Raw genomic sequence first — 12,774 nt, 5'->3', positions numbered from 1 at the left:
AACTCTGCTTAGCTGCACAATGAACTGTAAACAGATTGGGCCTGATCTTGTTGCCAGAATATTGCTGCATTAATGGTAGATACATTATGATTATGTCGGAATTCTGAATCTCCAGAACCAGCTGGTTGATTTACTGATCTTCACAATTTGTTTCACACAAACAGTATCTCATCCATAACCTCCTTGTTATTTTGAAGAGATTGTTGGATCTACACATTCATTTCCCATTAAACTCACTGCAGAAGGTTAGAAGCTAATCTACTCTAGTTTCTAACCTATTCTAGTTTGAATTACTTTGACACTTTATCCTGCTGGAACTGCAACGTGAAATCAGGTACGGAAAGACAAATAAAGAGAAGGAAATAAAGATTGAATAAAAGGCAAGAGAGAAAAGATACCAGAAGGAAAAGTAAGAAGAAATTGTAAACTTTAAAAAGGTCGTCATTTCTTAAATTTCTAAAGGAAACCAACAACATGCAACTATGAGATTAATCAATATAAATTGTTCTCTTTCTGAGCCAGAAAGGTTAATGGTATTGGATAAACTGTACAATAACTGTGTACTAACACTGTTAAGTTGCAGTCCTCCCTTTCTGCAGTGAGTTTAATGGGAAATGAATGTGTAGATCCAACAATCTCTTCAAAATAACAAGGAGGTTATGGATGAGATACTGTTTGTATGAAACAAATTGTGAAGATCAGTAAATCAACCAGCTGGTTCTGGTGATTCACAATTCCGACATAATCAGAATGTATCTATCATTAATACAGCAATATTCTGGCAACAAGATCAGGCCCAATCTGTTTACAGTTCATTGTGCAGCTAAGCAGAGGCTTGCAGGTTGCTTAATATTTTCATAATGTGACCATAGTTGGTAATGTGAGGACTCAGTTAAATTGATATTTATATACAGTCATAATGTGTCCATGAGTGAATTCTAATTTCATAGAATCATCGAAACCCTACAGTGCAGAAAGAGGCCATTTGGCCCATCAAGTCTGCACTGACCACAATTCTGATCAAGCCCTACCCCCATATCCCTACATATTTACCTACTAATTCCTCTAACCTATTCATCTCTGGACACTAAGGGGCGATTTTAGCATGGCCAATCAACCTGACCCACACACCCTTGGACTAATTTGTAATCACAAATCCTATTGGCTTTCTTATTAGGATCACAGTGGAAGGGTGCGTTTCTGAATGGAGGGCTGTGACAAGTGGCATTCCTTAGCAATCAGTGCTGGGAACTTTGCTGTTTGTCATATATGTAAATGATTTGGAGGAAAATGTAACTAATTTGATTCGTAAGTTTGCGGATGACACAAAGGTTGGTAGAATTGCAGAGAGCAATGATGACTGTCAGAGGACAAAGGAGGATATAGATCATTTGGAGACTTGGGCAGAGAGATGGCAGATGGAGTTTAATAATTGTAAGGTAATGCATTTTGGAAGGTCTAATGCAGATTAATACAGTAAATGGCAGAACCCTTAAGAGTATTGATAGGTAGAAGGATCTGGGTGTACAGATACACAGTTCACTGGAAGTGGTAATGCAGGTGGCAAAGGTAGTAGAGAAGGCATATGGCATGCTTGCCTTCATCAGCCGGGGCAATGAGTTAAAAAATTTGCAAGTTATGTTGCAGCTTTATAGAACCTTGGTTAGGCCGCGCTTGGAATATAGTGTTCAATTCTGGTTGCCACACTACCAGAAAGATGTGGAGGGTTTGGAGAGAGGACGGAAAAGATTTACCAGGATGTTGCCTGGTGCGAAGAAAGTTGGAGAAACTTGGTTTGTTCTCACTGGAACGATGAAGGTTGAGAGGCAACCTGATAGATGTCTATAAGATTATGAGGAGCACGGACAGACTGGACAGTCAGAAGCTTTCTCCCAAGGTGGAATTGCTAGGCGGCCTAGGTTTAAGGGTGAGGGGCAAGGTTTAGAGGAGATGTACAAGGCAAGTTTTTTACACAGAGGGTGGCAGGCATCTGGAATTCACTGGTGGGGAAGGTAGTGGAAGCAGATAGATTGTGACTTTTAAGGGGTGTCTTGAATAATACATGAATAGGATGGGAATAGAGGGGTATGGTCCCTGAAAGAGTGGGGGTTTTAGTTCAGTTAGGCAGCATGGTCGGTGCAGGCTGGAAGGCCAAAGGACCTGTTCCTGTACTGTAATTTGCTTTGTTCTTTGTTCTAATTTTGTGTGGTTTTGTCATGATCCTATTTTCCTATGTTTCAAGAACCTTGATGCCATCGGGACTTTGTTTGCCCACACAGAGGGGCAATATTTTTATATGGAGGTCGGGTTCCCTCTAAACTGCTTTCTGTTTCCGTTTACCTGTAGCTGTTATCCTCATCCCGGCATTGGCCCCCGTTCTGGCATGGATTGGAGAGGCACTCGTTGGAGTTAATCTCACAGTGAGCTCCTTCAAATCCTGAAACGATAGAAGAGACGGGCACGCATCAGAGAGCTGAAGTCCCCAGTGTGAGCAGCAGCTTAAACCATAACAATGTCCCCAGTGGGCAGAATCCAATCCAACAAGAAACCCCAGTCACCTCCCTTATCATTCAGACTTCATACACCTTCCCACTTAGCCCACATAAAAAACTCCAATCACTCCCTGAGCAGGCAGTTGATTTGAAATGAGGAAACATTTTGCTCACTGTGTCTATGCAAGAGAGGCTGTGAGAAGGCGGGGGTGGGGGTGGGGGGGTTGCGTGGTAATAAAGGACTTCTTTGAAAAAATGTTTTGCGACCAAGGAGGAGATTATGCTGTATTTACAATAACTACATTCCTGAATTTAAAAATTCTGATTCTTGTTTTCAAACTGCCCCCTGGAATTTGAAATTAACTTCAGTCCTATAGCACTGTCAGATATAAGCATTCCTAAATTCTGCGCTCTCATGCCTCACCAATTTGAATTGCTCTAAAATGAAACCATAAGTTGCCAATAACCTAAGCTCCGAAATTTCCTCCTTAAACCTCTCTCCCCTACCAACTCTTTCTCCTCCGTTAAGCCAGTCCTCAAAACGTGCCTCTCTGACCAAGCTTCATATCACTTGCCCCTAATAGCTCCTTATGTAGCTGATTGTCAAGTTAATTTCAATATATTTCTAGTCATACCCAATCATAGTTATCAAGTCATTCTGGCACAGAAGGAGGCCATTGGTCCGTGGAGTCTTTGCTGGCTCTCAGTGGGGCAATCCAGTCAGTCCCAATGCTTTGCTTTATCCCTGCAAGATCATTTCCTTCAAATACCCATCCAATTTCCTTTTGAATTCATTCACTAACTCTGCTTCTACCACTCTGGTTGGCAGCAAGTTCCTGGTCATTACACTCACAGGATAATAAAGCTATTTTTTGCATACACCTATTTCTCTTGAACAAAACTTTAAATTGGTTTCCTCCTATTCTTGGAGCATCAGTGAACAGTTTTCGCTTATCTAATAATTTAAACCTGTTGTAATCTTATAAAGTTCTGTCAGTCTTGTCCCGATCTCTTTTACTATGGGGAGAATAACCCCAGCTTCTCAATCTGACTTTGTAATGAAAATTCCTCATTCTGATGGAGAACTAAAATGCCTTCAGACATTCAACTGCAATGAAGGTGCTTTATAAATGCACGTTGTTGATTTTTTAAAAATGTAGTTCAAAGTCAAACTTGTTCGGTCTTGACTGTTACAAATACAAAATCACAAAAAGCAGAGGACCCAGCACTGACCCCTGTGGTACACTGCTGGTAACTGGCCTCCAGTCTGAAAAATTTCCTTCCATCACCACCCTCTGTCTTCTACGATACAGCCAGTTGCTTAACCAATTGGCCAAATTTCCTTCTATCCCACACCTCCTTATCTTCTTCAAGAGCCTACCATGGGGAACCTTATCAAATGCCTTACTAAAATACACATATGCATCATCAACTGCTCTACCTTCGTCCACACACTGAGTTACTCCTCAAAGAACTCAATCAAATTTGTGAGGCAGGACTTAACCCTTATGAAACCGTGCTGACTATCCCGGATTAAACTGAATCTTTCCAAATGGTCATAAATGGTTGAGGACTCTGGGTCTGTACTCGTTGGAGTTTAAAAGGATGGGGGGGTGTTATTTGAAATTTGCAGGATACTGCGAGGCCTGGATATTTCAAGGTTGTTGTGGTTTGAGACTAATTGGGGTGAAATGGAGGAATTAACGGTTTTATGTGACTTGCTCTGAATTCAGCCCGACAACAAGCCTGGGTAGGTTAAATATTGTATGTTAAAGGGAGGCATGTACTGTCTTTCTGGGAAGAAAACATCCACATAATGCCAAAAGCACTTGTGTTAATTGTGGGGAGACCGTTAGTCTCTCAACCTCACAGAGAAGTGGGAGGAATTTGAAGTTTTACCAATGGTTATGCTTTAAACAGTCTATTTCATTTCAAGATCGAATGGAGTTGACCATAAGACCCTCTAAAACTAATGCATAAGACCATAAGACATAGGAGTAGAATTAGGCCATTCAGCCCATTGAATCTGCTCTGCCATTCAACCATGGCTGATATTTTTGTCATCCCTATTCTCCTACTTTTTTCCCCAAACCCCTGATCTGCTCATTAATCAAGAACCTATCTATCTCTGTCTTAAAAACACTCAATGACCTGGCCTCCATAGCCTGTTGTAGCAAAGAGCTCCACAGATACATCACTCTTTGGCTGAATAAATTCCTCCTCATCTTTGTTTTGAAAGATCGTCCCTTTAGTCTGAGGTTGTGCCCTCTGGTTCTACTTTTTCCAACTAATGGAAACATCATCTCCACATCCATTCTATCCAGGCCTTGCAGTATCCTGCAAATTTCAAATAACACCCCCCCATCCTTATAAACTCCAATGAGTACAGACCCAGAGTCCTCAACCATTTATGACCATTTGGAAAGATTCAGTTTAATCCGGGATAGTCAGCACGGCTTCATAAGGGTTAAGTCCTGCCTCACAAATTTGATTGAATTCTTTGAGGAGTAACTCAGTGTGTGGACGAAGGTGGAGCAGTTGATGTATATATGTATTTTAGGAAGGCATTTGATAAGGTTCCCCATGGTAGGCTCTTGAAGAAGATAAGGAGGTGTGGGATAGAAGGAAATTTGGCCAATTGGTTAAGTAATGGCTGTATCATAGAAGACAGAGGGTGGTGGTGGAAGGAAATTTTTCAGACTGGAGACCAGTTACCAGCAGTGTACCACAGGGGTCAGTGTTGGGTCCTCTGCTATTTGTGATTTTTATCAATGACTTGGACGAGGGGGCTGAAATGTGGGTTAGTAAATTTGCTGATGACACCAAGATTGGTGGAGTAGTGGATGAGGTGGAGAGCTCTTGCAGGCTGCAAAGAGACATTGATAGGATGCAGAGCTGGGTCAAAAAGTGGCAGATAGAGTTTAACCCTGATAAGTGCAAGGTGATTCATTTTGATAGGACAAATTTGAATCCAGATTACAGGGTCAATGGCAGGGTTCTGACGAATGTGGAGGAACAGAGAGATCTTGGGATTCATATCCACAGATCTCTCAAGGTTGCCACTCAAATGGATAGAGATGTGAAGAAGGCTGATAGTGTGTTAGCGTTTATTAACAGGGGGTTTGAGTTTAAGAGCCGTGGGGTTATGCTGCAACTATACCAGACATTGGTGAGACCACATTTGGAATATTGTGTTCAGTTCTGGTCACCTCACTATAAGAAGGATGTGGAAGCATTGGAGAGAGTGCAGAGGAGATTTACCAGGATGCTGCCTGGTTTGGAGGGTAGGTCTTATGAGGAAAGGTTGAGAGAGCTGGGGCTTTTCTCTTTGGAGCGGAGGAGGATGAGAGGTGACTTAATAGAGGTTTATAAGATGATGAGAGGGATTGATAGAGGGGACGTGCAGAGACTATTTCCTCAGGTAGATGTAGCTGTTATTAGGGGGCATAACTATAAGGTTCATGGTGGGAGATATAGGAGGGATGTCCGAGGTAGGTTCTTTACTCAGTGAGTGGTTGGGGTGTGGAATAGACTGCCTGTTGTGATAGTAGAGTTGGACACTTTAGGAACTTTCAAACAGTTATTGGATAGGCACATGGAGCACACCAGAATTATAGGGAGTGGGATAGCTTGATCTTGGGATTGGACATAGCTCGACATACCATTGAGGACCGGAGGGCCTGTACTGTGCTGTAATGTTCTATGTTTCTCTGTTTTCCTCATAAGGCAGGTTCTTCATTCCAGGGATCATTCTTGTGAACTTCCTCTGGATCCTTTCCAAGGCCAGCACATCCTTCCTTAGTTACAGGGCCCAAAACTGCTCACAATACTCCAAATAGGGTCTGACCAGAGATTTATACAGCCTCAGAAGTACATCCCTGCTTTAGCATTCTAGCTCTCTCGACATGAATGCCAACATTGCATTTGCCTTCCTATCTGCCAACTGAACCACCACGTTAACCTTAAGAGAATCTTGAGCAAAGACACCCAAATCCCTTTGTGTTTCTGATTTCCTATGCATTTCCCCATTTAGAAAACAGTCTATGCCTCCATCCTATTTCCAAAGTGCACAACCTCATACTTTTCCACATTGTATTCCATCTGCCACTTCTTTGCCAACTCTCTTAACCTGTTCAAGGCCTTCTGCAGCTCCCCTTCTTCCTCAGTAGTACCTGTCCCTTTACATATCTTTTATTATTTGCAAACTTAGCAACAGTGCCTTCAGTTCCTTCTTCCAAATTGTTAATGTATATTGTGAAAAGTTGTGGTCCCAGCACTGACCCCTGAGTCACACCACTAGTCACCTGCTGTCATCCTGAAAAATACTCCTTTATCCCCACTCTCTGCCTTCTGCCAGTCAGCCAATCCTCTGTCCATGCCAGGAAAAAGGCTCTCACTGTCCACCCTAACTAATCCTCTGATCATCTTGTATGCCTCAATTAAGTCACCTCTTAACCTTCTTCTCTCTAAAGAAAACAACCTCAAGTCCCTCAGCCTTTCCTCATAAGACCTTCCCACCACATCAGGCAACATCCTGGTAAACCTCCTCTGCACCCTTTCCAATGCCTCCACATCTTTCTTATAATGCGGCGACCAGAATGTCACTGTTGGGTGGGGGAACTGGAGATTGCAGTGCTCTGGGATGGGGTGGGAGAGTCAGGACTGGCCCAGCCACAATCGGGCCATGAGGGTATCGTGATTGGCATGAATAGGCCCCCCCACCCTGAGATTTTAATGATATTGACAACGGTGACCTCTGCTGTGCACAGAATGTTGGAGATTCGACTCTGGGCTACTACTGAAAAAAAAATGTGAATTACACCATTTTTCCCACTAATTCAGCACTTAGAGTTTTTTTGGGGGGAGAATCAGGCCCTATGTTTCTGAGCATTTAAATGTGGCTGGAAGATTCACCTAGCTTTGGCTACAGGCAGGGTAACCCTCATTATGAAAGTCAGTGCTGGGATGAGAAGTTACCTAGCTGGGAAAGAACACTGGGAACAAGGAATAACTTTGGTTCCAGGAGAATAAAGTGTCCACTTAAAGGACAACATGAAATATAACCGTGAGGTAGGATCATCAGTTGAGGTTAAAGCCACAGTGGGGGTCTTTTCTGTAATTTTACATGCAAGTTTCCTACCAAAATAGTGTTCGTCAATGTTGCATTTAGCTTATTTATTATAGTAGAGGTTTTAGCACTTGAGATTTCTTGTGCTATCTTTTTATTCGGTTACTGAAATCCAAATATCGGCTGTGATAGCTTCACCTCATTCATACCACCTTCACTTCTAATGAGAAGGAAGAATCTGGCACTCAGTTAAAACTCCAGGATCAGCGAATCTGAGAATTTCTGCCGTTGTTTTTAAAATTATTGATTCTATCTGTAACATTGAATGAGGAGAGTAAATATTAAATGTCTGTATTTCAGATGCATAAATCATTGTGATTTTATTTCACAATTACTGCCAGAAACACTAATTACATTGTTGGTTTTGCAGGTTTACAAAAGGATTTGTCTCAATTTTAAAATAATTCCTTAAAATAATTAAGTCTTCTCAATATTTGGCATTTAGATATAAATGTGTAATGAAATTTGCACAATGGAAAAAAAGCAACAAAAATTCTAACGATGCAATGCTTCTTTGGAAATTTGTTTGCCTCATAACTTGATGGGAGCAATGTTTGTTCATAACTTAGCTTATTTATTAGTATCACAAGTAGGCTTACATTAACACAGCAATGAATTTACTTCCGAGTGTGATCCCCTAGTCGTCACACTCTCGCTGCCTGTTTTAGCTCCCTAATTTGTGGAAATTTTGACATTACACTTTGCTTCCACAGACTCATAGAACATAGAACATAGAACATAGAACATTACAGCGCAGAACAGGCCCTTCGGCCCACGATGTTGCGCCGACCAGTTACAAAAACAATGACCCACTAGCCTATACCAATCCCTTTTCGTCCATAAACCTATCCAGAGATCTCTTAAACGCCCCCAAACTAGACGCATCTACAACTGCAGCAGGCAGGGCATTCCAATCCCTCACCACCCGCTGGGTAAAGAACCTACCCCTGACATCCGTCCTGTAGCTACCCCCCCTTAATTTAAAGTCATGCCCCCTCGTGCTAGCTTTCTCCATCCGAGGAAAAAGGCTATCACTATCCACCCTATTTAAACCTCTAATCATCTTATATGTTTCAATAAGATCCCCTCTTAGCCGCCTTCTTCCCAACGAAAACAACCCTAGATCCCTCAGTCTCTCCTCATAGGACCTCCCCACCATACCAGGCAACATCCTAGTAAACCTCCTCTGCACCCTCTCCAACGCCTCCACATCCTTCTTGTAATGCGGGGACCAGAACTGCACACAGTACTCCAAGTGCGGCCGCACTAGAGTAGTGTACAGTTGCAACATTACACTGCGACTCCTAAATTCAATCCCCCTACCAATAAACGCCAAGACACCGTACGCCTTCTTGACAACCTTATCTACTTGATTCCCAACTTTCAGGGATCTATGTACACACACACCTAGATCCCTCTGTTCATCCACACTATTCAAAGTCCTCCCGTTAGCCCTATACTCGACACATCTGTTGCTCCTACCAAAGTGAATTACCTCACACTTCTCCGCATTAAATTCCATCCGCCACCTCTCGGCCCAGCTCTGCAACCTATCTAAGTCTCCCTGCAGACTATGACACCCTTCCTCACAATCTACCACACCTCCAACTTTGGTGTCATCAGCAAATTTACTAATCCACCCAACTATACCCTCATCCAGATCATTAATAAAAATTACAAACAACAGTGGCCCCAAAACAGATCCCTGAGGCACACCACTCGTAACTGCACTCCATGATGAATATTTACCATCCACCACCACCCTCTGTCTCCTATCTGATAGCCAATTCCTGATCCAACTTCCTAGATTACCCACAATCCCATACATCTGCATTTTCTGCAGAAGCCTACCATGGTGAACCTTATCGAACGCCTTACTAAAATCCATGTATACCACGTCAACTGCCTTACCCCCATCCACCTCTTTGGTCACCTTCTCAAAAAACTCAATAAGGTTAGTAAGGCACGACCTACCCGCTACAAAACCATGCTGACTATTTCTAATCAATTCATTACACTCCAAATAACTATAAATCCTATCCCTAATAATTTTTTCTAAAACCTTGCCCACAACAGAAGTAAGACTCACCGGTCTATAATTCCCGGCAAAGTCTCTGTTCCCCTTCTTAAACAATGGGACAACATTCGCTATCCTCCAATCCTCCGGGACTACACCAGAGACCAATGACGACCTGAAGATCTGAGCCAGAGGCTCTGCAATCACCTCTCTAGCCTCCCAGAGAATCCTAGGGTAGATCCCATCCGGACCAGGGGACTTATCTATTTTCAGCCCCTCAAGAATTTCCAGCACATCCTCTTTATCAACCGTAATACTGTCTATTTTACACCCCTGCAACCCAATGTCCTCCTCAGCTATATTCATGTCCCCCTGCGTGAACACCGAAGAGAAATATTGGTTCAATACTTCTCCAATCTCCTCCGGTTCCACACACAACTTCCCCCTGCTGTCTGTAACTGGCCCTAATCTTGCCCTGACCAACCTTCTGTTCTTGACATACTTATAGAACGCCTTAGGATTCTCTTTAATCCTATCAGCCAAAGTCTTCTCATGTCCTCTTTTAGCCCTTCTCAACTCACTCTTCAACTCCCTCCTAGCCAATCTAAAGCTTTCTAGTGCACTATCTGAGCCCTCCAATCTCATCCGAACATAAGCCTCCTTTTTCTTTTTAACCATCGACTCAACTCTTTTAGTGCACCACGGTTCCCTAGATCTACCAAATCCACCATGCCTGACAGGGACATACCTATCAAGGACTCGCAGTAGCTGCTCCTTGAAAAAATTCCACATTTCAGATGTTCCCAGTCCCTGTAATCCCCTAATCCAATCCATGCTTCCTAATTCACTCCTGATAGCCTCATAATCGCCCTTACCCCAGCTAAAATTGCTGACCCGAGGTTCACGCCTATCTCTTCCCATCACTAAGGTGAACGTAACCGAATTGTGGTCACTATCACCAAAATGCACACCAACTTCCAAGTCTAGCACCTGGTCTGGCTCATTTCCCAGCACCAAATCCAATATAGCCTCACCTCTAGTTGGCCTGTCTACATACTGAGACAAAAAACCTTCCTGCACGCTTTGTACAAACACTGACCCCTCTAGCGAGCTAGAACTATAGCAACTCCAATCAATATTCGTAAAGTTAAAGTCCCCCATAACAATTACCCTATTACTTTCACTCCTAACCAGGATTGTCTCCGCAATCCTTTCCTCAACCTCTCTAGAACTTTTAGGAGGTCTATAAAAGACTCCCAACAGGGTGACCTCTCCTCTCCTATTTCTAATCTCCGCCCATACTACCTCAACTGACAAGTCCTCATCAAACTTTCTCTCCGACACTGTGATACAGTCCTTGACTAGCAATGCTACCCCACCCCCCCTTCTACCTTCTTCTCTACTCCGACTAAAGCATTTGTACCCCGGAACCTGCAACATCCATTCCTGACCCTGCTCTATCCAAGTCTCAGAAATGGCCACAACATCAAAGTCCCAGGTACTGATCCACGCTCAGTCAAGGGAGGGACCAAAAAATTAAACTATGTTAAGAAAGGAATTGGCTCAACCTGTGACTGCCTTCATCTCTTGGGTGGCACGGTAGCACAGTGGTTAGCACTGCTGCTTCATAGCTCTAGGGTCCTGGGTTCAATTCCTGGCTCGGATCACTGTCTGTGTGGAGTTTGCACATTCTCCTTGTGTCTGCGTGGGTTTCCTCCGGGTGCTCTGGTTTCCTCCCACAGTCCAAAGATGTGCAGGTTAGGTAGATTGGCCAGACTAAGAAATTGCCCCTTAATATCCAGGGATGTGTAGTTTAGAGGGATTAGTGGGTATAATATGTAGGGATATGAGGTAGGGCCTGTGTGGGATTGTGTTCGGTGCAGACTCGATGGGTCGAAGGGCCTCTTTCTGCACCGTAGGGTTCTTTGATAAACAGTTGGTTGATACTCACTGTTTAGGCTCAGGCATGAAACTAGGTCTTGACTGGCAACCATCACAGTGGGTCTTCACCCCAAGGAAGTCAATGCCTTAATGGGTGAAAAGAAAGATGGCTGGGGAGGTGGAGAAGGGTTGGGTTCAAGAAGAGATCTAGCAGGGTGAAGCTGAACTGAATATTAAGGGACTGAATGCATTTTAGAACAATAATTAGCATACCCAATTAAATACCTATTTAATAAACATTTTGAAAGAGGCGATAAGGAGAAATTATTTTACCGTCTGAAAGGGCAGTGGAAGCAGATTCAATGGTAACTTTGAAAAGGGAATTGAAAAATGTAGGGGAGAAAGTTTGCAAAGAAAACAGATGTAGCACGTTTGAAGAGGCAATACAGGTATGATGTATTCGGTCAGCAATCAATGCTCAGGAAAATTTGATCGACTATTTAAAGGTCTGCTGACCTCGGGATGGGAATTTCTGGTCCAGAAAATCCTGCCTGATGGGCTGAATGGCCCCTGCTCATGTAGGATTTCATATCTCTCTTGTTCTCAGTATAAAACTTGCCTCTCTCAAGGGTGTGACAATTTCTAATGTGTTTTCAGTTTTCTGGTTCAAAATCTTCAACCCTCAGAAAGTGAAATCCGAACCTGTTCCAACACAGGTGTTTTGATGTAGAGCCGCAATCATTAAAGATTTAAAAAATATTTATGCAAAAGGTTTAGGCAGGAGTTCGACAATCTAATTTCTTGAGGAAATGAAATTGTATTAAACCAGCATCTCTAACAGCATGCCAGCAGCTCTATTATTCTGAAAGAAATAATTATATCATGTGAATTTGAAAGGAATATGCATTGCTTGTGTCTGTTTCCAATCATCTCCTCGATCCCAATCTACTCGAAGAAACAAATGAATGACAGAATAAATTAGGGACAATGTCCTTATCACCAGTTTCTGCTCCAACCATTAATTCCCATCTACATGTTTGTGCATAGTCAGAGGCAGAGTGATGCTAATAACTATGTCTTGACATTGCTAAAGCAAGGGAGAATATAAAATTTATAAGCTTGTAAACAAATCACATCCTAACTGCAGTGTGATTCATGGTAGCAAAAGACAAATACTCCAAAGTGAAACAGCTATTGAGCAATAAGTACCTGCTGGTACAAATTATCTAGGTTGAACATGGGCAAAGTTTTCTCCT

At 42.7% G+C, this 12,774-nt stretch overlaps 1 protein-coding gene across 4 annotated transcripts in view; it reads right to left on the bottom strand.

Moving 5' to 3' along the window:
* Positions 1–12,774, bottom strand: part of LOC145344813 (uncharacterized) — a 1,415,987-nt gene that overhangs the window by 148,243 nt on the left and 1,254,970 nt on the right. For all 4 annotated transcript variants that reach the window (XM_080191980.1, XM_080191983.1, XM_080191981.1 and 1 more), the window contains one exon: positions 2,341–2,437. In XM_080191980.1, coding sequence (XP_080048106.1) covers positions 2,341–2,437 — 97 coding nt within the window. The remainder of the gene's footprint in view (positions 1–2,340; positions 2,438–12,774) is intronic.

The sequence above is a fragment of the Carcharhinus amblyrhynchos genome, chromosome 7 (genome assembly GCF_965287045.1).
Source record: "Carcharhinus amblyrhynchos chromosome 7, sCarAmb.v2.hapA, whole genome shotgun sequence".
Classification (NCBI taxonomy): Eukaryota; Metazoa; Chordata; class Chondrichthyes; order Carcharhiniformes; family Carcharhinidae; genus Carcharhinus; species Carcharhinus amblyrhynchos.
This window is presented reverse-complemented; position numbering and strand designations above follow the sequence as displayed.